At 45.0% G+C, this 26,061-nt stretch overlaps 1 protein-coding gene across 2 annotated transcripts; it reads right to left on the reverse strand.

Moving 5' to 3' along the window:
- Window positions 1–464: 464 nt before the first annotated feature.
- On the reverse strand, window positions 465–22,287 carry LOC137095236 (SH3KBP1-binding protein 1-like). Of its 2 annotated transcripts, none has more exons than XM_067461671.1 (18): window positions 22,154–22,287; window positions 18,068–18,121; window positions 16,192–16,237; window positions 15,896–15,969; window positions 15,689–15,747; window positions 14,815–14,895; window positions 13,044–13,214; window positions 12,751–12,841; window positions 12,474–12,664; window positions 10,229–10,344; window positions 9,957–10,044; window positions 9,674–9,790; window positions 7,701–7,871; window positions 6,235–6,390; window positions 6,026–6,122; window positions 4,322–4,500; window positions 3,354–3,486; window positions 465–1,418 (listed from the first exon to the last, which is right to left on the reverse strand). In XM_067461671.1, exons 1-18 carry the CDS (start codon window positions 22,285–22,287, stop codon window positions 1,043–1,045), a joined length of 2,334 nt encoding a protein of 777 aa, XP_067317772.1. In that variant the 3' UTR covers window positions 465–1,042. The 2 variants fall into 2 exon arrangements, with proteins under 2 accessions (XP_067317772.1, XP_067317771.1); XM_067461670.1 differs by having other exon boundaries at window positions 465–1,421.
- Between the last annotated feature and the right edge of the window lie 3,774 nt (window positions 22,288–26,061).

Raw genomic sequence — 26,061 nt, forward strand, 5'->3', positions numbered from 1 at the left:
TATTTTACTCTATTATTATTATTATTATTATTATTATTATTATTATTATTATTACATTTATAGGTTAACTTTATTATTTTTATTATTATTACATTTATTATTTTTATATTATTGGAAGGATACGTAAACACATATACATTGAAGGAGGTTAGTCATAGTTGGACAGTCTTATCTTACAGTTTTGTGTAAATATTAATAAACATTCAACCTACTGATGCTTCAATTAATGTAATGTTATTGGTATCCATTTTTATTTTGAAACTGACCCATAACTGCTACATTTCCCATCCTCGGCTTATACTCAAGTCAATAAGTTTTCCCAGTTTTTTGTGGTAAAATCAGGTGCCTCGGCTTATATTTGGGTCGGCTTATACTCGAGAATATACGGTAGTTAATTTTTAATACTTCTGACACATTCTCTATTCCGTCGGGACCCCATAGAGAATCGAGAAAAAAGCAAGAGAGACCTTTAACTTTTTAATAATTATCACCAGTCGTAGACTGATACAAAATGAAAAATATATATATATATACTGTATGTAAAACATCACACACCATTATTGCTCATCACGAACAGCTTTGGCTTTTCAGAGAAGGGAGGATAGAAGACAGGGATAGAAGTCTTCCAGGAAATGCTCCAGAGAGGACTTCTTAGCATCTTACCACCTGCAAGTGTGATGCTCATGGCCACCTGTGCATGTGCAAACTGCCTCACAAGGGGGAAGAACACCCTTGGAGGCCAACACCCTGAGAGGCATGGAAGTCTCTTGGAGAGGGACGGGATTCACTGAGCAGAGGAAGGCGATATAGGGAAGGAGCACATCTTTGGAGAAGGGGATGCTTGGCAGCAAGAATGTTTGTCCCAGAACTTGATCAATGGCCCCAAAACACAAGGCACACCAGTGGAAGGTCCAGAGAGAGACACAGCCCAGAGCTGCATCCCACCTGGTAAGTAAGAGAAGCATCCTTGCTTGCAAAAGCAACATGAAAATCTTGGAAATGGTTGCTACAGGTGCCATTGTTCCCTTCACCACAGAAGAGGTCAAAAAGAGGTTTCACTGAGCCGCTGTCGGGATGGAGCCAGAGGCAGGCTGGGGGACTCTGGGGAAGCCGGGCTCAGGCTGGGGGTTCTTTGGACGGCAGGGCTGGCACTGACCCGCCCGTGCCTGGCTCTGGCCCCCAGCTCCCTGGAGCGGTTAACCCATGGACTTTCGGGCTGAGCAGGGTCCGAGGAGGAGGAGGAGGAACGGGCCAGCTCCTGGCAGCGCTCAATGAAGCTCCCACCTTGACGTCTCCTGTTGAGGGCTCCCCGTTGCAAGTCAGGTTGGGCCAGAGGCTCCGGGTTCAACCGGGAAGGAAGGACTGGGGAGGCCCTCACTGGCTTGTCCCGGGCTCCGCTGACACTTTGGAACTGGAGGCTGCTGGGAGGACAAAGGCAGGTTACGGTTTCTAAAGGGAGTTGCACCTGTCTGTTTCAGGAAAGAAAGGGGAACGTTCTGCTACAGAATCTCCAAAGTAAAAAACAATTATGATAGTGGCTTGCTGTGAGTTTTCCGGGCTGTATGGGCATGCTCCTGAAGCATTCTCTCCTGATGTTTTGCCCACATCTATGGCAGGCACCCTCGGGGGTTGTGAGGTATATCGGAAACTAGCCAAGGGAAGTTTATATATTGTCGAAGGCTTTCATGGCCGGAATCACTGGGTTGTTGTAGGTTTTTTGGGTTATATGGCCATGTTCAGTGCTCGGCAGCCAGGTTGCTAACGGGAGCGGCACTCAGGGAGCATACCACTCCTCTGTTGAGCCAGCTCCACTGGCTGCCAATCCGCTACCGGGCACAATTCAAGGTGCTGGCTTTAGCCTATAAAGCCCTAAACGGTTCTGGCCCCACTTACCTCTCCGAACGCATCTCCACCTATGAACTGACTAGAACATTAAGATTGTCTGGGGAGGCCCTGCTCTCGGTCCCGCCTGCATCACAGGCGCGCTTGGCGGGGACGAGAGACAGGGCCTTCTCAGTGGTGGCCCCTCGGCTATGGAATGCCTTACCGGCAGACATCAGACAGGCACCTTCGTTGCTGGCATTTCAGAGAAAGGTTAAGACCTGGCTTTATGAACAAGCGTTTGGTTAAGCAGTGCAACCAATCAAAGGAAGACGGTAAATGGAACATAGGAATGGCACAAGGATTATGAGAACAGATCTGATTTCACTGAGGCGTTATGTTTTGTTTTGTTGACTTGTCTTGTTTTGATTTGTTAATTGTTGTGGATTGATGTTGTTGATCCTGTTTGTTGCATTTGTTGCGTTTTAATTGCACTGACATTGTTTGATAATTTGTACCATGTAAACCGCATTGAGTCGCCTGTTTGGGCTGAAAAATGCAGTATAGAAATAAAGCAAATAAATAAATAAATAAATAAATGTTCTAGAAGCATTCTCTCCTGACGTTTCGCCTGCATCTATGGCAAGCTCAGAGGTAGTGAGGAAACTTTACAAATATTACTTTGAAAAATAACATTATATTTAATGTATTGTCGAAGGCTTTCATGCCTGAAAACACTGGGTTGTTTTAGGTTTTTCGGGCTCACTACCTCTGAGGATGCTTGTCATAGATGCAGGCGAAACGACAGGAGAGAATGCCTCTAGAACAGGGGTCCACAAACTTTTTAAACAGAGGGCCAGATCACAGTCCCTCAAACTGTTGGAGGGCCGGATTATTTGAAAAAAACATGAATGAATTCCTATGCACCCTGCACATATCTTATCTGTAGTGCAAAAACCACTTAAAAACAATAAATAATTAAAATGAAGAACAATTTTAACAAATATACATTTATTAGTATTTCAATGGGAAGTGTGGGCCTGCTTTTGGCTGATGAGATAGGGTTGTTGTTGTTGTTGTTGTTGTTGTGTACTTTCAAGTCGTTACAGACTTAGGCTGACCCTAAGCGAGGGCCGGGTAAATGACCTTGGAGGGCCGCATTCGGCCCCCGGGCCTTAGTTTGAGGACCCCTGCTCTAGAACATGGCCATATAGCCTGGAAAAACCTATAACAACCCAGAAGTTTATATACCAAAGTTTCAGCTACAAGAAAGAAGATGGGGAAGCCATAGCTTTCTCTCCATGTTGCAAGATTTGAGGTTCCATATGAAAAACCCAGACAGATATAGGTATTTGCCCAAAATACAGGGTAAGTAGTTCTCGGTCCATCCCGTGATACTAGTAGATGAGGCACAACTCACAGGTGGGCTCACACCCAAGTCAGGAATCTCTAACTTTAGGTGAGGGCCAGAGTAGGGGGCTTTTCTATACCTCCCCTTCCCAATAAATGTGCATGGTGCAACCAGTCTCTACCTGACACTGGCAGCTGTGGGAGGATGCGTGGGGGCGAACGATCCAGCCGGACTCATCTCGAGGGTGTGGGTGAGTGCCAAGTCACACTGTTTCAGCTCCTGCAACAGCTCCTCCTCTGAGAGGCCGCCTGAATCTGTAGGATGGATGCAAAAAAAGTGGGAGCTTGTTAGCCGCAGTAATAATATATTGTATATACATGTAATATTTATATTATAATTTAGTGCAATATAATGATAACAATATAGCCGCAGTAATAATAAATTGTATATACATGTAATATTTATAATATTATAATGTAATGCAATATAATAATAATAATAACAATATGATATTATAATTATATATTTATATTACATGTAATATTACTAAAAATATTACTATATAGTGGTATGGTGCAATATAGCAATGTTTAATGCTGATATTGTACTATGCTAATAATATAATATATTGTATGCAAATATACCTTGTAAGCCGCTCTGAGTCCCCTTTGGGGTGAGAAGGGCGGCATACAAATGTTGTAAATAAATAAATATATATATAAATAAATAATAAATATGCGTGAGAGGGGAAAATATGCCCTTGGCAGGTGCTATTCAGCCAGCCAAAATCTCCAGGGAAGCTTTGAGCAGCCAATAGTGGAGTCCTGGTGGCGCAATGGGTTAAACCCTTGTGCCGGCATGACTAATGACCAAAAATTCAGTCGTTCGAATCCGGGGAGTGGAGTGAGCTCTCATCTGTCAGCTCCAGCTTCCCATGAGGGGAGATGAGAGAAGCCTCCCACAGGATGTAAAACATCCAGGCGTCCCCTGGGCAACGTTCTTGCAGACGGCCAATTGTCTCACACCAGAAGTGACTTGCAGTTTTTCAAGTCACTCCTGACACACACACACACAAAAGAAGCCACCCACAAGCACAGCCATTCACTCTAGAGTACTCTGCCCAGAATCCCACTCTGCCTGCTTACGCACTTGGTGCTTGGTCCACCATTTCCATAGCAGTTGTGAGGTCCCACATCTGGAGGCTCCCATTGCTGTGGCCAGTGAAGAGGTAGCGGCGCGGGCGGGATCCAATGCGGCTGGAACCCTCGCACTCCTGCACCATGAAGGCCGTGATGGGCGAACCGTCCACGGAGCGCACTTCGCAGACCCTGTTGTGGAAAGGAAACAGAAAAGGAGCCCTGGGTGGGGCGCTCAAAAGAAGGCAAGTTGGCGGAGGAAAGGCACATGGCAAAAGTATGATAGCTGGGACTCTACGCTGGTTGCACAATGTGGGTTAATTAATGAGCGGAACACATGCGCAAGACAGCGCAGCGAGTGAGAGACGCAGCTGCATCAGAGTCGTGACAACATTGTTCGCTAGAAAGGAGGAGAGGTAACATTTCTATCCCGTTTACTGTCTTCGTAAACCGTTGTTTATCATTTAACATTAAATAACCCTTACATTATGTTACCTTTACCCTCTCCCACTTGAGTTAAATTACTTCACTGCGATCCTGTCGCAGCTGCATCTCTCACGCACGTCTTCCCTTCATTAATTCTGAGCCGCGTTGCGCAACTAGCGTAGCGTAGGGTCCCAGCAATCATACTTTTGCCTGGCATCCGAACCACAGAAAGATTGTTTTTAATACTTCCAGATGCGAGGCATGGCTTCCTAAAGTAGAAACAGCATAGCAAAGGTCAAGGTTGCATAGAATAAATACACCTCTTACCAATCCTACTAGAAGTCTTTTCAAAATAAAGGATCTTTTCCATATGTGGGTTTGTTTCTTTTTTGTGTCCTGAGTGACTTCAGAAACTTCAAGTTGCTTCTGGTATGCGAGACTTGGCCATCTGCAAGGATGTTGTCCAGGAGATGTCCAGATGATTTTTGATGTTTCCACCATCCTATGGGAGACTTCTTTCATGTCCCCGCATGGGGAGCTGGAGCTGACAGAAGGAGCTCACCTGCTGTCCCCAGATTCGAACCGCTGGCCTATTGGTCTGCAGTCCTGCTGGTGCAAGGGTTTAACCCATTCCACGACCTGGGGTTCCCATATGTGGGTGAAAAACAGCTCTTCTAAAAAAACCTGGCAAAATTGCTCATGGCCAACCATCTCAGCACCTCATCTTCATTTCTAAGCCAAAGAGCCGGCGTTGTCCGTAGACACCTCCAAGGCCGGCATGGCTGCATGGAGCACAGTTATTTAATTATGCAGCTTAGTGACCCCCAAATAAGATGCCGGTTCTTAAACTGGGATGAATATAGCATGACCTGCATGCAGCCTGATTTGAGGGCAGTTTTGGAAAACTTTCCCAATGCTTGCAAAGCCACAAAAATAATCCCACCCACCAGTACCTTGCACTGTCTTCAAATACCCGTTTTCTTTTTCAATTCCCCTCAAAATGCTGACTGAAAGTGATATGACATCACCTCCTGCTGCCATTTTGAGAAGTATTGATAAAGAAAACTGTGAGAGCTGTTCAGCAGTGGAACTCTCTGCCCCAGAGTGTGGTGGAGGCTCCTTCTTTGGAGGCTTTTAAACAGAGGCTGGATGGCCATCTGTCGGGGGTGCTTTGAATGCAATTTTCCTGCTTCTTGGCAGGGGGTTGGACTGGATGGCTTATGAGGTCTCTTCCAACTCTTTGATCCTATGATTCTCTGCCCCAAACAGTCCTGGGCTCCAGCAGACCCACCTCTTCCCCGTAGAGGACAACCGCACATACAACTTGCTAGCATCTGGCACCACCTTCTGGAGGAACACTTGCTGGTCATCCCGTTCACCAAAAGGACCTGCATGTAAGAAGACACAAAATCCAAGGCCAGAGGCATCAAGACTGAGAAGGCCCAGGAACGGAGAAATTTCAGCAACCCCTGAAGGTCAATCCCTTTCATCCCTATGTACCAATGTCTGTGCCAGCGCTGCAGCCCCCATGTCCATCGACGGATTCCAGGGCTAAGATCTTGAAGGAGGCCAGTGGTGTGGAGCCAGGCTGGGTGGAGATCATCCCACGGAACCGTGTCACCGTCCAGGTACGGACATGATTGTTGTCAGCACAGACTGGAAGAGGGAACAGGGTCAAAGTGTAAAATGGGGATAGAAGAACTTTTATATATGGCTGGCTCCATCTATTAAGGCAGCATTTCTCAACCTGGGGGTCGGGCGAGGGAGAACACGCAAGGATGGAGGGAAGCTTGCACCAGCGAGTCCCTTCAAGGCATGGGGGTTCTGTGTGGGAAGTTTGGCCCAATTCTATCGTTCGTGGGGTTCAAGCAGCTCCTTGATTGTAGGTGAACTGTAAATCCCAGCAACTACAACTCCTATGTCAAGGTCTGTTTCCCCCAAAATCCATCTCAACATTAGGAAGAACTTCCTGACTGTGACAGCTGTTCAGCAGTGGAACTCTCTGCCCTGGAGGTGGTGGAGGCTCCTTCTTTGGAGGCTTTTAAACAGAGGCTGGATGGCCATCTGTCAGGGGTGCTTTGAATGCAATATTCCTGCTTCTTGGCAGGGGGTTGGACTGGATGGTCCATGAGGTCTCTTCCAACTCTATGATTCTATGATTCTATTCCACCAGTGTTCACATTTGGGCATATTGAGTATTTTCTATTGGTCATGGGAGTTCTTTGTGCGAAGTTTGGTTCAATTCCAGCACTGGTGGAGTTCAGAATGCTCTTTAATTAAAGGTAAAGATTTTCTCCTAACTTTAAGTCCAGTCATGTCCGATTCTGGGGGTTGGTGCTCATCTCCATTTCTAAGCCAAAGAGCCAGCGTTGTTCATAGACACCTCCAAGGTCATGTAGCCGGCATGACTGGAACGCTGTTACCTTCCCACCGGATGGTACCTATTGATCTGCTCACATTTGCATCTTTTGGAACTGCTAGCTTGGCAGAAGTTGGGGCTGACAGCGGGAGCGCATGCCGTCCCCGGATTCGAACTTGCGACTTTTCAGTAAGCAAGTTCAGCAGTTCAACGGTTTAACCCACTGTGCCACTGGGGGCTTTGATTGTAGGTTAACTATAAATCCCAGAAACTACAACTCCCAAATGACAAAGTCAACCTCCCCCCGCCGCCCCCCAACCCCACCAGTATTCAAATTTCAGCGTATCAGTTATTTGTGCCAAATTTGGTCCAGTGAATGAAAATACATCCTGCATATCAGATATTTACATTACGATTCATAACAGTAGCAAAATGACAGTTATGAAGTAGCAACAAAAATAATTTTATGGTTGGGGGTCAACACAACATGAGGAACTGTATTAAGGGGTTGTGGCATTAGGAAGGTTGAGAAACATTGTATTAAGGTTTGTCAGTCATCTTGTGGCCCACTGCATCCATCCCCCCTGTTAACATCATCAGCTGGTACCTGAGATGAGGTGCCTCTCTGAGAGCATCACTTTGGTGACAGGGCTGCGGTGGACAGCAAAAGTCTGGAAGAGCTGTGGCCCTGAACCCACAGTCTCCGGGTGCCTGACAATCACCCGCACTGTCCCTGAGCTGGTGCCATAGGCAATCTCAATCCAATTCCCACTGTCGCCTGTGGAAAAAAGCAAAACATTAATTTGGAGGGTGGAGATGGTCTCATTCCTACAGGCCAGTGGTTCTTAACCTGGGGTCTCCAGATGTTTTTGGCCTACAACTCCCAGAAATCCCAGCCAGTTTACCAGCTGTTAGGATTTCTGGAAGTTGAAGGCCAAAAATATCTGGGGACCCCAAGTTGAGAACCACTGCTATAGGCAAAGATAGGGTGCTTGTTCTCATGTGCTGTCAAGTCACCTTTGATGTACAGTGACCTTGGCACAGGATTTTCTCAGCCAGTATTATTCAGGGGTTTGCTATTATCCTCCTCTTAGGCTGAGAAAATGGGACTTGCCCATGGACACCCAGAATCCTAGTCCAGCACTAGCTGAAGTTCAAAACATCTGGAGGTGCAGAGCCTCAAGCAAGACACCTAATGTATTGTTGAAGGCTTTCATGGCCGGAATCACTGGGTTGTTGTAGGTTTTTCCGGGCTATACGGTCATGTTGGAGGCATTCTCTCCTGACGTTTCACCTGCATCTATGGCAAGCATCCTCAGAGGTAGTGAGGTCTGTTGGAAGTAGGAAAATGGGTTTATATATCTGTGGAATGACCAGGGTGAGACAAAGGACTCTTGTCTGCTGGAGCTAGGTGTGAATGTTTCAACTGGCCACCTTGATTAGCATATAATGGCTTGGAAGTGCCTGGGGGGAATCTTTTGTTGAGAGTGATTTGATGTGCCTGATTGTTTACTCTCTGTTGTTTTGCTGTTGTAATTTTTGAGTTTTTTAATACTGGTAGCCAGATTTTGTTCATTTTCATGGTTTCCTCCTTTCTGTTGAAATTGTCCACATGCTTGCGGATTTCAATGGCTTCTCTGTGTAGTCTGACATGGTGGTTGTGAGAGTGATCCAGCATTTCTGTGCTCTCAAATAATATGCTGTGTCCAGGTTGGTTCATCAGGTGCTCTGCTATGGCTGATTTCTCTGGTTGAAGTAGTCTGCAGTGCCTTTCATGTTCCTTGATTCCTGTTTGGGCAATGCCGCGTTTGGTGGTCCCTATGTACACTTGTCCACAGCTGCATGGTATACAGTACACTCCTGCAGAAGTGAGAGGATCCCTCTTGTCCTTTGCTGAACGTAGCATTTGTTGGATTTTCTTGGTGGGTCTGTAGGTGGTTTGTATGTTGTGTTTCCTCATAGGGAAGCTGATGAGGATGCTTGCCATAGATGCAGGCGAAACGTCAGGAGAAAAAGCCTCCAGAACATGGCCATATAGCCCGGAAAAACCTACAACAACCCAAGACACCTAATATTTTACTATTCTGGAAGTGAGGAACAAGCCAACCACAATCTGAAGGGACAGGTTGGATAAAGCAAGGCAGAAAATCCAGGAGTTGAGAAGGCAGGCAGATGTCTAAGCCAGGGGTCCTCAAACTAAGGCCTGGGGGCTGGATACGGCCCTCCAAGGTCATTTACCCGGCCCTCACTCAGGGTCAACCTAAGTCTGAAACAACAAAACAACAATCCTATTTCATCAGTCAAAGCAGGCCCACACTTCCCATTGAAATACTAATAAGTTTATATTTGTTAAAATTGTTCTTCATTTTAATTATTTATTGTTTTTAAGTGTTTTTGCACTAAAAATAAAATATGTGGAGTGTGCATAGGAACTCATTCATGTTTTTTTCAAATTATAATCTGGCCCTCCAACAGTTTGAGGAACTGTGACCTGGCCCTCTGTTTAAAAAGTTTGAGGATCCCTGCTCTAAGCAAACAAGGAGAGGGAAAACAGTGCAGCGTTCCTAGATTCAAGCTTACTGCTTTTTGGTGTGAGATAGACGCTGAGTGCAGTGATGGCATCCTCAGAGGGGTCACGGTACAGCTCTGTCACAAGAAGGTCGTTGTCCTTCATGCGCAGCGGGAACTTTTGCACATCTGTTTGGAGAAGGGGAAAGAAAGTGCATGGCACAGGGAACCAAGTGGGCAAACTCAGGCACCAGTCATTAATTGCTCCTGTCTCCACACGCTGTGCATTGCTCTGGGTGTCAGGGCTTGGCTATGACCTCTATGCCTAGAACTGGTATCCCTCCATTCAACCTACCTACATAGTAGATAGAACCATTGTTGCATCCCAAGAGGAGGAAGGAACCAGCAGCATCATAGCTGTTGATTGGGACCATCTCCTGAGTCTGTGGAAGCAGAAATAATTGTCAGATGAGATTGGGTGGGTGGGTGCTTCCGTGTCTGGAGCTTCTGAGCCTTAAAGCATCCTGCTGTAGTCTCTCTCCTGCTTTGGTCATCTTCTGCCAGAAAGATCCAAACCATACAGCAGGCTGACAGGAGGGGAGTCCTCCCAACTGCCCCTCTCCTCACCTGCCAGTGCTTGGTGACGGCATTCCAGACGCCAATCTTGCCCGTGTGGCTGGTGGCAATGAGCTGGCAGCCCACAAAGAGCAGGCCTTCTACAGGAACGCCCAAGTGGAATACACCTAGCAAGAAGATACAGAACATCAGAGAGGAACATGAGACAGACCAACTCTCCGTTCCAATAGGAGCCAACCAGTTCATCAGAAGATTTGAATCTCTTTGTGCCTTAATTGTATTTTATGGTGAGCTACCTTGGGTCCCTTTCTGGGGAGAAAGGCTAAAAGTCAATTGGAAAATTTAAAAAAACATCCAAGGGTGTTTTTATTTATTATTGATTTATTTACTGCATTGTATACCGCTTTTCTCAGCCAGAGGCAACTCAAGGCGGTTCAGAGTCGGCAGCAATTCAATTCCATAACAAATATCAGGATACAGTTAAAAACACCGGGATTGTGGTGCAGCTGGCTGAGTGTCAGCTGCATTAAGATCACTCTGACCAAAAGGTCATGAGTTCGAAGCCAGCCCAGGTTGGAGTGGGTTTCCAACCAATTGCGTGTAGCCTGTTGTCAACCTTTGCAACCCGAAAGACAGTTGCATCTGTCAAGTAGGAAAATAAGGTACCACCTTAAAAGTGTGGGGAGGCTAAATTAACTGATTTATGAGGCCATAAAGAAGTCTCCAGCAAAGCATTCCAGCGGGGAAGCATGCGGGGAATGTGGAAGTGCTTCATCAGTGTCGCAGATGGACGATGAAAGCGACAGCTCCCCTGGCGGCCAGAAAAAGTTAAATAGCCTCTGTCTATGTCTGTATATGTTTGTATGTCAAAAATTGGCATTGAATGTTTGCCATATATGTGTACACTGTAATCCACCCTGAGTCCCCTGCGGGGTGAGAAGGGCGGAATATAAAAGCTGTAAATAAATAAATTAATTAAATAAAAACAGTTATAAAAAACAGTTCAACAGTAAAAATATAAAAAACAATAATATCTATGAAAACAAATCCTCAACGTCTCCTTACTGAAATCGTGATCCAATTGCATCGTCAGACATTCCATGATTCATTTTCGTCTAATTATGCTCCAGTAGTAAAAGCCTGCTCGAAAGTCAAGTCTTAATCATCTTGCGCAATGTTAAAAGGGAGGGAGCTGATCCAATATCCCTGGGGAGGGCATTCCATAACCGAGGGGCCACCACTGAGAAGGCCCTGTATCTCATCCCCGCCAAGCGCGTTTGCAAGGAAGGTGGGATCTCTCTATATGGATAATTATATCTACATAGGATCTGCAGATATTTGTAAACATGTGAGAGGACAATTCATATAAAAATAATGTATTCACATAGATACAGATATACAAGTACATGGAAATCTCTAGATATCTATAGGATTAGATATATATAGGATCTGCAAATACCTGCAAATATATGAGGGGAAATCTTCCAAGGGAACAAAAATGCACATATAAAGTTAATACATTTAGATACACACAAAAGCCAGGAAATTAGGTGGGTTTGAAAAAGAGCCATACAAACAAGGAGGACATGATATATATCTCCTTTCCCACCTTCCCTCCCTTTTGAATGGAAAATATACTGTCAAGGGAGGTGAAGAGGAGAGAGAAATATATCATATACAAGCCATCCCCTGCCACGCGTTGCTGTGGCTCAGTCTATGTATATGTGTGTGTATGTTTGTGTATATGTGTTTGCGTGTGTATATGAGTGTGTGTGGTTTTGTGCATGCATTATAATGCATTTTTTGTTTTGTTTTTAAGCCTCTTCTGCTGTTTTTCAGTGTTTTTATGAGTGATGGTCACTTGTTGGCTTGGTAAGTCTCTTGTGTCCAAATTTGGTGTCAATTCGTCCAGTGGTTTTTGAGTTACAAACGAACATTACATCTTTATTTATATAGATTGCAAGCAATAGCCTACAGGCCCTGCTCTCCAGCTTGACCCCATTATAAGTTGAGGAAGGGCTTTTTCAGCTCAAAAACAAGGGCTGAAAAACTTGGCTTATCTTTTAGTATATACGGTAAATGGGATATATTTATGTGGTTTGTTGTCGAGATGATTTGTATAATTATATTGTTGCGAGCTGCTCCAAGTCCTCTCGGGGACATGGGGCGGGATACAAATAAAGTTGTTGTTTTTGTTATTATTATTAAGTCCATGTGTCTAAAACAACAATAGTGGGTTGCCAAAGCATAACCTGGTCCTATGAACATTGCTTCTGCTCTGCCCCAGCTTTCTCACCAATCTCAACGCCATTCCCATCAGGCTGGATTGCCCACAAGAGGATCTCACTGCAGGAAGCGGCTGCCACCATCTTGTCACTGTCACCCAGTGAGCCGCCAAGAACTCGGGCATTCAGTGCCACCCGTTCAATGACCCAGTCCAACCGGGGGCTGCAGAACGCCAGCTGCCAACCAGAGGTCTCTTTCATCCTGTGCAGCAAAGAGCAGACTGTGAGGGAGCAGAAAAAGGTATCTCTGTTCCACCCCCCCCCCCCATCTCCCAAAAAGGCATGTACCTGTAACAGACGAGAAATTGAGCATAGGCCACTGCTATCCAGTTGTGGTGCCCACATACAAGACGCACCATCCCTGGATCATTCGTAGTTCCTGGGAGGGAAGATGGAGGCATACAGAGGCTCTGAGAAAGGATTTTCCCTACTACCTTCTCCCTAAAACAGAGTTTGGGTCCGACAATAACATTCCCACTAGCCAACCGCCACCCTATTTCAAGCTGTTCCTGTGCTGTGAAGTTTCCACCACGAGGAAAAATGCACATTCTATTGTCTTTCCTTCCTGGCACAGCATTTACCTGCCACTGAACTTCTCTCCTCCAACAACCGCCCCAGCAGCCCAGCATTTCCAAGGTTGGGGGGCATAGTGTTACTTCGGCGCACAAGAGCTCGCTCCACGGGGTTCCCCGACCGGGCAGCCAACTGAGCCCCTGTGACGCTGTGGCGGTTCCATCGCTTGATGGGGAACACTGGAATGAAAAAGGAGAAGGCACAGTTGGCCACATTCCTAAGTCGCAATGGCCTCTTCAGTCCTCAAAGTAAAGTTTCACCCAATCTCATTCCTTTCCCAAGGCTCAGGTCCAGATTATCTGAAGGACCAGATCCTCCCATGTGAACCTGACCATATTTTAAGGTCTTAGGAAGCCCTTCCTTCTGCCCCTTGCAAAGTGGAGACATAGGAGAGTGCCTGCTCCCAGATTCTTGAACTTCCAGTTAAATTGGCACCTTCCTTATCATTATGCCGCTGGCAGGCAGAATATGTTCTTTGAGAGGTGAATTTTTAAGGGGAAATAGATCTTGTACAAATTTCTAGATCTTGTTTTTGTTTTAATGTTGGAATTCAACCCCACACTGCCCAAGTCTCAAGTCCTCAACGACAAGCAGCTAGTTAGTTTAGTATAGACCAGTGGCTCCAACTGTTTTTTGACCAGGGCCCACTTTAACCAGGGCCCATTTGATCAGGAACCACTTTGATCAGGGAGCACTTGACTGGGAACCACTTTGGCCAGGAACCACTTGACCAGGGCCCACTTTGATCAGGGACCATTTGTCTAAGAACCACTTTGATCAGGGACCACTTTGACCAGGGCCCACTTCAACCAGGAACCATTTTGACCAGAGACCATTTGACTGGGAACCACTTTGATCAGGGACCACTTTGACCAGAGACGACTTTGACCAAGGACCACTTGACCAGGGACCACTCTCCAACATTAATACCAAAAGGGGCAAGGCTGCTCAGCTCTGCGGAAAGGAGTGGAAATAAATAAATTAAATTAAAATAAAATTTAAAAAGAGGAAGGAGGTTTGCAGACCAGATTTTCATTTTTGTGGCCCATTGTTGGGCCACAGCCCACACTTTGAGAAGCACTGGTATAGATTAAGGGTTTCCTTTCCCCCATGTTTCCTGTATGACAGTTGGGGATGTACCTATTTTCTTCTCTCTCTCCCTCCCTCTCCCCTCCCCCCTCTGTTTCAGCTCTCACTGATTGGTTGTTTAAAATGGATACTTTTCTACCTAAATACTTTTTGAATTTGACTTCTGCCATCTTACACTTTAGGATGGAGGGTACGTGCTGTGTGCTTTGAGATCTCTCTCTGCTTGTGTGTCAGGAGAGATGTAGTGATTGTTTTCCCCTCCCTTTGAAACCTTAGAAAAGATGAGTATTAGAGTAGCTGAGACCCAGTTCTTGATTATTAAGACATGCAGTTATTTCTTATTATTGTAAATAAACCTTTTGTGATTTTTAAGACTGGACTCTGCATGTTTGCCTCCGAAGCTCTGAATTCTTTACAGACACATCACATGGGACCTTGCGCTTAGCTAGCTAATGAGCTGATGCTCAACTATAGGTATCCTGTTTTTCTTTTTGGATGCTCTGCTAATCATAGTGTTGTGTTCCCTAACATTTAATGGTTGATGTTTTTAGTTGCTCTAAATTGTTTAATTACTTTTTCTGTCAATTTTTTAAATCTATGTTAGAATTGTTTGTATGCCTTGAATCTTAAACTGGAAGAAAAAACAAGAGATAAATATAACAACAACAACAAAGTGAAGCTACCCAGTACCTGGTGGGGGCAAGTAGCCATTGAAAAGAACACTCCCGCACGATGACCGTTCTAATTCCTCATGCAGCTGCAGTCGACGCACTAAGGGACATGAGATGAAGAAAGGAGCTCAGACAAGGAAGCACTTGCCTCTGGAACATCAACCACTATCATCCACACAACCAGCCAACCTGCCTATTGTGGTTCAGACAGAGGCTGAAGACTAGGGGATTGTTCGATCAGGGTTTGTGAGGGCTGATAGGCTTTTCAATGTGGGAAATGAGGGGATTTTAGATGAGGATTCTGTCTGGGATGGGTCTGTGTCTTCGGAGAGAGAAAAGGCTTCAGAGCAGAGCAGAGATGCTGTGACACCGGAAGATAAGGAGCTAGAAGGGAGAGATCTTTTTCCAGGGAAAACACCTGCGGTCAGTAGGTGATGCTTATGTGCTTATGTGAGGCCGCCCTGAGTTCCTTTATGGGGAGAAGGGCGGGGTAGAAATGTATGAAATAAATAAATAAGAGTTGGAGGCTCAATCTCCCGGAGGAGGGAGCCAGATTATGGAGGCCACAGAGACTTTGTGAGAAATCCATGAAACAACAGAGTAGATGTCAAAGACACGACTTTATGGCTTGGTGGTCCTTCAATTAAAGTGTTTTTATTAAAAGGGTTAGAGCAAGCAACGCTGCGTTCCCGTATACACCTTGGTCTTATTACACATTCAAGTCTATGTTTAAGTTCCTTGGGAAAGTTTTGTGCTCAAGTTCATGGATTTGTGTTTTGAAAGAGGTTCCTGTATTCCTGGTTATGGATTTATGCTGATGTCCCAACATCCTCCTCGCATACTTCGCACTCCTTGTTTTCAAGACCGATGCCCCTACCACCACCCAGGCATACCTAGTGGTGTGATCCCATAGAACTGTGCCTCATGCAACAGCAAGGAAACATTGGTCCTCCTGTAGGGACAAAATGGATGAGTTGTGATGATTTACCCATAGCTATGAAAAGGCAATAGGGAACCTAAGGCTTCGAGGCTGGAGTTGCAGCACACTTGCTGATGCTTCCCCAGCCCTCAAGCAGGCTGCATGGACCTTCACATCGCACCTGATATCAAGCTCTTTGGTCCGAAGAAAGTTTAGGATGGGGGCAAAGACTTCTGGATCCCGGTCAATGAAGATCTAAAAGGAAAGAAAAAAGGTGCCATTTAGCTAGAGTTTGCATTCATCCTCTTGCTATCTGAATAGTTTTCAGCCCATGTACATTCTCTGCCTTCTGTATATTCCACACTTAGTGTTGTCCAGCCAACTGAAGGAAAGCAATACCCTCCCTATCCTCACCTCGGATTTTGGGAATGGAGCAGAGGAAGCAGAAGAGGAGAAAAGTGACTCAAAATTACTCACAGCGCCTGTTTCATCCTTCAAGGTAGAGATCCGGCCACTGAGGAGGCTACAATAAAAAAATAAGGTCATATTTTGATATCTTTGAAGAATTGGTCCCAACTTTTATTTATTTATTTATTTATTTATTTACTATATTTATATACCACCCCTCTCAGCCCAGAGGCGACTTGGAGCGGTTCACAAATTGGCAACAATTCAATGTCTCAACAATTATAACAAGTAAAAACAACCAAGAAATTCTGTTAAAAGCAATAATATATGATATAAAAAACTGTACAAAGCCTTAAAACATTATCATGAGTGTCTCCATGTCAAATCATTATTGCATTGTGCTATCAAGTAGTTCCATAATTCTGTTTAGCTATGCCGTATTTGAGAAGGCCTGCTCAAAAAGCCAGGTTTTCACCTTTTTTCAAAAAGTCAGGAGGGAAGGAGCCGATCCAAAGCAGAGCCTTGTCTTACTGTTAATAGGAGCCCAGCTAGCCTAGGTAAACTTTTTTTCCATCCCCCCTTCCTAAAAAAAAGCTCTCCCAGTTGCTCATTTTCCCACCTTCCATAAACTACCACATAAACACTGGGATCCCATTCCTTCCATTCTTATAATAATAATAATTTAAAGATCAAACTGCAGTCAGTGAAAATGGTCCCAGTAGTGATCAGCACACCAAGTGCATTGCCTAAAGACATTGGCCTGCACTTAAAAAAAATCGGCGCTGATAAAATTACCATCTGTCAGCTGCAAAAAGCCACCCTACTTGGACCTGTATGCATTATTCACTGATACATCACACAGTCCTAGACACTTGGGAAGTGTCTGATGTGTGATTGGATACAAAAGCCAGCACAGTGATCTTGTTTGCTGTGTACTAATCTTGTTGCATATAAAATAATATTTATTTATTTATTTATTTATTTATTTATATCCCCCTTCCCTGGAGGATTCAGAGTGGCTTATATGTTCATGTATCGGTTAAAAACATCAACCCATAAGATTTATCCATCCATTGGTCAATGTGAATATTGTACCTTAATTTTTATTTTAAAAGGAACTATAATAAATAATAATTTTTAAAAAACTTTATTTGTAGACCGCTCTATCTCCCCAAAGGGATTCAGGGCAGTTTCCAACATATATGGCAAACATTCAGTGCCAAAATGGAAAAACATACAAACAAGTTATATCAAAACAGACCACATCAAGCAATATAAAAGCAGCTAAACTTTAAACCTAACAACAGACAAAATAACCAAAGATGTAAACTTAAATGACTCATACAAACATAAACACTTAATATAAATTTGTAAGTAGATAAAAACATCTAAAAACAAGTAGCTAAAACTACCAACTTCTCGGAACAGAGTGGTAAAAGATAAAAGATTAGCCCATTCTGGAAGACCCGAAAAGAAGCACCAATCCCTCTGCTCATGATGGCTTTTTTGAATGCCTAGGCAGCGAAATAATGGCCAATGGCATTGGTGCTTCTCCCTCTCCATAGTATAATCCTCAACTCATCCACGGGTCTCATAATTTCGGCCCCCAAATCAGCCCTTGATGCATACATAAGATATAAGCGTATACCTGAGTACCATACTAACTCAAATATAATGCTCACCTTTTTGGTTTTGAAAATTAAAGTGCGCCTTAGAATGAATGGCAAATTAGACTTGCATAAATACAGTATACAGGGTTAGTCAAAATGCATAGGCCAATCTGCCATTCAATTGAATGGCTTATTGGCCTATGCATTTTGACTAACCCTGTATAATGGTAAACTAGATGGGCTCTTCTGTAATGCCAAGCTGCCTACTACAAACACTGGCTACTTCAATGCTTCCCATTATCCCCACCTAAGCCTCCCCTCCCTGCTTCGGTCACCTGGAAAAAAAGGAATCTGGGATCCAAGTGAGGGTCTGGCGAGAAGTACTGAACCTGCAGAGAGGAAAAGGAAAGGGAGAGGGTTAGCATGAAGGCCGATGAAGACAGAAGACAATCCCTCCCGTGCATCACATGGCTCCTTCCATGGGAGAAGCACCATTTGCTCACATCCAGCTCTACAAAAGAGAAACACTGAACTCCTGGAGGAGAGAGCTGATGGTGGGGTGCTTTTATTTATTTATTTACTTCATTTATATAATGCTTTTCTCACTCCTGGGGGGACTCAAAGCGGTGTACAGCAAGCAATGGCAAAATTCAGTGGCAACATATATACAAACCAAATGACTAAAATGATAACATGTCAGATACAGTCAGCCCCCAATTTACGAACGAGATAGGTTCTATGTCTTGTTGAAGGCTTTCACGGCGTTGTTGTAGGTTTTTTCAGGCTATATGGCCATGTTCTAGAGGCATTCTCTCCTGACATTTCGCCTGCATCTATGGCAAGCATCCTCAGAGGTAGTGAGGTCTGTTGGAACTAGGAAAATGGGTTTATATATCTGTGGAATGACCAGAGTAGGACAAAGAACTCTTGTCTGTTGGAGCTAGGTGTGAATGTTTCAACTGACCACCTTGATTAGCATTTGATGGCCTGGCAGTAGTTTGGTGTGGCTTGTTGGTGGCTGGGGCAATCTTTTGTTGGGAGGCGATTAGATTCCCTGATTGTTCCCCCTCTGTTGTTTTGCTGCTGTAATTTTAGAGTTTTTTAATCCAACAAATGCTACGTTCAGCAAAGGACAAGATGGATCCTCTCACTTCTGCAGGAGTATACTGTATACCATGCAACTGTGGACAAGTCTACATAGGGACCACCAAACGCAGCATTGCCCAAACACGAATCAAGGAACATGAAAGGCCCTACAGACTACTTCAACCAGAGAAGTCAGCCATAGCAGAGCACCTGATGAACCAGCCTGGACACAGCATATTATTTGAGAACACAGAAATGCTGGACCACTCTAACAACCGTCATGTCAGACTACACAGAGAAGCCATTGAAATACACAAGCATGTGGACAATTTCAACAGAAAGGAGGAAACCATGAAAATAAACAAAATCTGGCTACCAGTATTAAAAAACCTTAAAATAATAACAACAAAACATTGGGCATGGATATTCCATATGTCCAAATATGAACACATATGGAGTTTGGGGGAAATAGACCTTGACATTTGGTAGTTGTAGTTATTGGGATTTATAGTTTGCCTACAATCAAAGAGCATTCTGAATCCCGCCAATGACAGAATTGAGCTAAACTTTCCACACAGAACCCCCATGACCAACAGAAAAAACGTAAGGCCATCCAGTCCAACTCCCTTCATCAGGGCAAGAAAATGTAATCAAAACCCTCCCATCAAGCTATAGCTATAGCTATAGATATATTTGGTTCACACACACACAAACACTGAGAGAGAAATAGCTGGTTGGTATCATAGATTTGAAAGGGACCCCTAAAGAAGAACAATGATATGTTGCATGTTCCAGAGTAGGCAAAACCAGACAATCACCACGTTAACACTGACAAAGAAACAGCAAGAAATACTGTTTACCTACAAGCATAAAGACATTACATATATTACACTTATATAACACTTTCTCATTACTTTATTTTCCAGATCACCAGACTGGGCCACAGCAACGCGTGGCAGGGGACCGCTAGTCTTCTATATAAATAAAAATGCAATGTTCGTTTGTGGGATGAACATAACTCAAAAACCACTGGACAAATTGACACCAAATTTGGACACAATACACCGATCAGGCCAATGAGTGACCCTCACTCATAAAAACAGTGAAAAACACAGCAGAAGAGACTTAAAAAGCCAAAAAACAAAAATTACATTACAATGCATGTTTCAAACAACACACACACACACACACATATATATATATCACGCAAACACACATATACACAAATATATGAGGAAGTGCTTTTTGACTGTGAGAGCCATTCAGCAGTGGAACTCTCTGCCCCAGAGTGTGGTGGAGGCTCCTTCTTTGGAAGCTTTTAAACAGAGGCTGGATGGCCTCTCTACGTGGGGTTGCCTCTGAAGACTGCCCGGAAGCTGCAGCAAGTACAACGCGCGGGAGCCAGATTACTAACGTGTGCTGGGTACAGGGAGCACACCACTCCGCTGTTACTCGAACTCCACTGGCTGCCGATTAGCTTCCGAGCACAATTCAAAGTGCTGGTGTTAACCTATAAAGCCCTAAACGACTCCGGCCCTGTTTACCTCTCTGAACGTATTCTCCCCTACGAACCATCAAGACTACTAAGATCGTCTGGAGGGGCCCTGCTTTCGGTCCCACTGCCTGCACAAGCACAGCTGGTGGGGACAAGGGACAGGGCCTTCTCGATGGTGGCCCCTCCACTTTGGAACTCCCTCCCATTAGAGATCAGAACTGCCTCCTCCCTCATGACGTTCAGGAAACTAACAAAGACCTGGTTGTGGAACGCGGCATTTGACAACTGATTTAATTCTTTGCCCACATGAGAGGATGATGAATGGGATTGTGATGGTGTCGGACGATTTGGCTCTTTTAACTGGGATGATAATGTTTTAATGTGTATGGTGCTGATATTTTAATTGTGTAATGAAGTGGCATTGTGTTGTTATTGTATATTCTTTGTATGTTAACACATGTTGTGAACCGGTCCGAATCCCTCTTTGAAGGTGAGAGGGTCGGTATATAAAACCTTGAACTCTATATATATAAAAATGGAAAGGGTGTTCAACGGGACAGCAAAATGTGAACACCCCCCGACGAAAACTCACCAAATTTGCCGTGCACATACCTCAACCCACAAGGTATGCACAACACTCATCAAAATTCCAAACAACATTTCAACAAACTCACAATTACAAAAACCAACTGAGCATGCGCAGTGCCCAGGGGAGAAAGTACACACGCAATGCACTCTGGGAACTGTAGTTCTAGAACGCAGCCTGCTCGCTGGGGGCCAGGATGCTGCGCGAACAGAGAAAGGAAGGAAGGAAGGAAAGGAAGGAAGGAAGGAAGGAAGGGAGGGAGGGAGGGAGGGAGGGAAGTTGAGAAGGTATATGAAAGAAGAAAGGTAGGAAAGAAAGAATACAGAGAGAGAAGGAGGATGGGAAAGAAGGGAGAAAGGAAGGAAGGAGGAAAGGAAAGAAAGATAGAAAAAAGAGGAAAGGGAAGGGGAAGGGAAGGTGTCGGAAGGAAGGAAGGAAGGAAGGAAGGGGAATTTGGGAAGGGGAAGAGAGGAAAAACAGCAAAGGAAGAAGAGAAATGGAGGGAAGAAAAGAAAGAAAGAAAAGGAAGACTGGAAGTCAAGAGCAAAGGAAGGAAGGAAAGAGATAGAGAGGGAAGAAAGGAGAGAAAGAGGAAGGAAAATAAAAAAGGGAGGAGGAAGGAAAGAGGAAGAGAGGGAAGGAGGAGAGAAGGAAAGAAAAAGGGAAGGGAGGAAAGACGGAGCAAAGGAAGAAGAGAAAGAAGGAGAGAAAGAGGGAGGGAGGAAAGAAATAAAGAGAAGGAAAGATGGGAGCAAAAAGCTAAGGGAGGAAGTAAACAGGTAGAGAAGGAAGAAAGGAAAGAAGAAAAGGAAATGAAGGAAGGAGTGAAAGAAGGAGAGAAAGAGGGAGAGATGATTGGCCACAGCAACGCGTGGCGGGTAAAGCTAGTAAATAATAAATCTGTCAGGGGTGATTTGAATGCAATATTCCTGCTCCTTGGCAGAATGGGGTTGGACTGGATGGCCCTTGAGGTCTCTTCCAATTCTTTGATTCTATGATTCTATATACACACACACATATACACACACAAAACACATATACACAGACTGGGCCACAGCAACGCATGGCAGGGGATGGCTAATAATAATAATAATAATAATAATAATAATAATAATAATAATAATAATAAATGTGCTGTCATGTATGATGCCTCTCCCACTCTCCCCACTACTATGATCTTTCCCCTCAAAGCTCCTCCCTTCCGAAGGCGTGGCCAGGGCGGTTTCCTAGGCGACGCCGCGGAGGATCTCTTGCCTTCTGCCGCCGACGTTTAGCTGAATCAGTTCTGCTCCGGCAGCAGCAGCAGCAGCCCCCGCCGCCATCCCCGAGCCGCTCCGCTTCCGCCTTCCGGACTCTTCATCGAAACCCCGCCTCCCCCACGAAGCCATTGGACGCCAGATTTCCTAATTCTCCCTCCTATTGGCCTCAGACCACATAGTCCCGCCTATCTCGAAAATGGATTGGTCGAGACGTACCCTCGTTTGCTCATTGGTTCCAACGTGAGTAAAGGTTCCGCCCCCTCGCTCTCTCATTGGCTGAAGTGATTCCCCACATACATAAACAACCATCCGCGACTATATATTGTATTGATCCCGCCCCCTTTCAAGCCGCCTGGCGATTGGTTAAAAAAGCCAGCGTATCTTGCCTTCCTATTGGCTATAGCAGTTGTCCTCAAATTTGTTGAGAATCACAACCCACTGGTTTTGCTTCTGTGATTTATCTATTTATCGAGTCATCAGCAACCAGTCAATTATATTACATTTCTAACAGAACAAAGCAAACAAACAGACAAAATACAAAAATACGAAATACAGAATACAAAATGTGTGAGTTTGGTAGTTGATTAAATGTCCTTTGACCAGTATCTGGCCAAAGTATCAAGCTGGGTTTAGAAAAGGCAGAGGAACGAGAGACCAGATTGCCAATATCCGGATGCTGGATAATGGAGAAAGGCAGGGAGTTCCAGAAGAACATCTACTTCTGCTTCATTGACTATTCTAAAGCCTTTGACTGTGTGGATCATAATAAATTGTGGCAAGTTCTTGGTGGGATGGGCATCCCAAGCCACCTTGTCTCTCTCCTGAGGAATCTGCACAAGGACCAAGTAGCAACAGTCAGAACTGACCACGGAACAACAGACTGGTTCAAGATTGGGAAAGGCATACGGCAAGGCTGCATCCTCTCACCCAACCTTTTTAACTTGTATGCAGAACACATCATGCGAGGATGTGCGGGGCTTGATGAATGCAAAGCTGGGGTGAAAATTGCTGGAAGAAACATTAACAACCTCAGATATGCAGATGACACCACTCTGATGGCCGAAAGCGAGGAGGAGCTGAGGAGCCTTCTAATCAAGGTGAAAGAAGAAAGCGCAAAAGCCGGGTTGCAGCTAAATGTCAAAAAACCCAAGATTATGGCAACAAGAATGATTGACAACTGGAAAATAGAGGGAGAAAATGTGGAGGCCATGACAGACTTTGTATTTCTAGGCGCAAAGATGACTGCAGATGCAGACTGTGGCCAGGAAATCAGGAGACGCTTACTTCTTGGGAGGAGAGCAATGTCCAATCTCGATAAAATAGTAAAGAGTAGAGACATCAGACTGGCAACAAAGATCCGCCTAGTCAAAGCCATGGTATTCCCCGTAGTCACCTACGGATGTGAGAGCTTTATTTATTTATTTATCGTGTCATCAGCAACCATTGTATTACAATTCTAACAGAGCAAAACAAACACAGAGATTAAAAAGAAAAGGAAAAAGAAGAAAGAAAGAGAAAAAAAACCATACAGATTTTGCAAAATTTGGTATTTGGTTAAATGTCCTTTGACCAGTATCTGGCCACTTGGAGTGCCTCTGGGGTTGCCGCAAGAAGGTCCTCCATCGTGCATGTGGCAGGGCTCAGGGTGCATTGCAGCAGGTGGTCAGTGGTTTGTTCTTCTCCGCACTCGCATGCCGAGGATTCCACCCTGTAGCCCCATTTCTTAAGATTGGCTCTGCATCTCGTGGTGCCAGAGCGCAATCTGTTCAGCGCCTTCCAAGTCGCCCAGTCTTCTGAGTGCCCAGGGGGGAGTCTCTCATCTGGTATCACCCATGAATTGAGGTGCTGGGTTTGGGCCTGCCACTTTTGGACTCTCGCTTGCTGGGGTGTTCCAGCGAGTGTCTCTGTAGATCTAAGAAAACTATGTCTTGATTTAAGTCGTTGGCGTGCTGGCTGATACCCAAACAGGGGATGAGCTGGAGATGTCTCTGCCTTGGTCCTTTCACTATTGGCTGCTACTTCCCGGCGGATGTCAGGTGGTGCAATACCGGCTAAGCAGTGTAATTTCTCCAGTGGTGTGGGTCGCAGACACCCTGTGATAATGCGGCATGTCTCGTTAAGAGCCACATCTACTGTTTTAGTGTGGTGAGATGTGTTCCACACTGGGCATGCATACTCAGCAGCAGAGTAGCATAGCGCAAGGGCAGATGTCTTCACTGTGTCTGGTTGTGATCCCCAGGTTGTGCCAGTCAGCTTTCGTATGATGTTGTTTCTAGCGCCCACTTTTTGTTTGATGTTCAGGCAATGCTTCTTGTAGGTCAGAGCACGGTCCAAAGTGACTCCCAGGTATTTGGGTGTGCTGCAATGCTCCAGTGAGATTCCTTCCCAGGTAATCCTCAGAGCTCGGGATGCTTGTCTGTTCTTAAGGTGAAAGGCGCATGTCTGTGTTTTAGATGGATTAGGGATCAGATGGTTTTCCCTGTAATAGGCAGTAAGAGCGCCTAGAGCTTCGGAGAGCTTCTGTTCTACCATCTCAAAGCTCCCTGCTTGAGCAGTAATGGCACGATCATCAGCATAGATGAAACTCTCTGTCCCTTCTGGCAGTGGCTGGTCATTTGTGTAGATGTTGAACATGGATGGAGCAAGCACGCTCCCCTGAGGCAGGCCATTCTTCTGTTTCCGCCATCTGCTTCTCTGGCCCTGGAACTCAACAAAAAAGCTCCTGTTTTGTAGCAGGTTTCCTATGAGGCGGGTGAGGTGGTAGTCCTTTGTGATATTATACATTTTTCTCAGGAGGAGGCGGTGGTTCACAGTATCATAGGCTGCTGACAAGTCTATGAAGACAGCTCCTGTGATCTGCTGCCTTTCAAAGCCATCTTCTATGTGCTGAGTCAGGTTCAGCACTTGCGATGTGCAGCTTTTGCCTTTTCTGAAGCCAGCTTGCTGTGGGATCAAACAGGGGTCTATATTTTCCATAATTCTATGCAAAATAAGTCTCTCCAGAACTTTGTAGAGGTGGCACAACAGGGAGATTGGTCTGTAGCTTTTTGGGTCATTACGGTCTTTGCCTGGCTTCAAGATGGCGATGACTCTTGCTTTCCTCCAGATTTTGGGGATCTGACAGGATGCAGTGCAGTTGTTCATCAGCTCCAGCAGCCAGCGCCTTGCTTTTGGGCCAAAGTTCTTGATTTGTTCCATCCATAGATCATCCAAGCCAGCTGTTTTGCCATTCTTACATTTGTTGAGAGCCATGTCCAATTCAGTAGATGTAAAAGGTTCATGGAGGTTATTGTTCTCAATCTCTGGTTGTCTGGCTATTGGTTTCTTTCCTACTTTGGTGGCAAGGTTGGGTTTCCCATTCTTCAAGAGTTGGTGTGCTATCTGATCTGCCTTTATGTTGGCATGGGTATTAGTTTGTGAGGGATCGTTGCTCAGCCGTCTCAGCAGCCTCCACGCCTTCTGGCTGCTCCTGCCCATGTCGACCTCTGTGATCAACTTGATCCACTGATCTTTCTTGGCTTCAGAGATGGAGGACACAATGCTCTGCGCTGCCTGAAGAGTCTGCTCACTAAATGGGTCTTCGTTGTGGAGCCTGTAATAGTTTTCCAACAAGGCAGCTGTTTCAGGAGTAATACCCTGGCGGTAGTGGGTTCTGCAGCCTCTCGGTATAGAGGCCCGTGAGCAGGTTTTCACTATTTCAATAAAATGTTCATATTCCTCAGGGATTGGTGCGACTGATGTGATCATGTCGTCTAACATGTCTGAGAATTTAGTCCAATCTGCCTTTCTGAAGTTGTATCTTCGTTTAAATCGAACTTCCTGAGGCCTTATTGTTGGGAACAGTTGGCATATTATTGGTCGGTGCTGTGTGTTTGGGATTGGTGGTCCCACTGATTTGGTGCA

Source organism: Anolis sagrei, chromosome Y, assembly GCF_037176765.1.
Source record: "Anolis sagrei isolate rAnoSag1 chromosome Y, rAnoSag1.mat, whole genome shotgun sequence".
Classification (NCBI taxonomy): domain Eukaryota; kingdom Metazoa; phylum Chordata; class Lepidosauria; order Squamata; family Dactyloidae; genus Anolis; species Anolis sagrei.

Excerpts from the sequence above, each read along its gene's own strand:
- LOC137095236 (XM_067461670.1), bottom strand. The coding sequence starts at position 22,287 with ATGGCTTCGTGGGGGAGGCGGGGTTTCGATGAAGAGTCCGGAAGGCGG. Across the intron at positions 18,122-22,153 it reads CTAAACGTCGGCGGCAGAAG|GTTCAGTACTTCTCGCCAGA; the intron begins GCAAGAGATCCT and ends TCCTCTCTGCAG. Across the intron at positions 9,791-9,956 it reads TGGTTCTATCTACTATGTAG|ATGTGCAAAAGTTCCCGCTG; the intron begins GTAGGTTGAATG and ends TTCTCCAAACAG.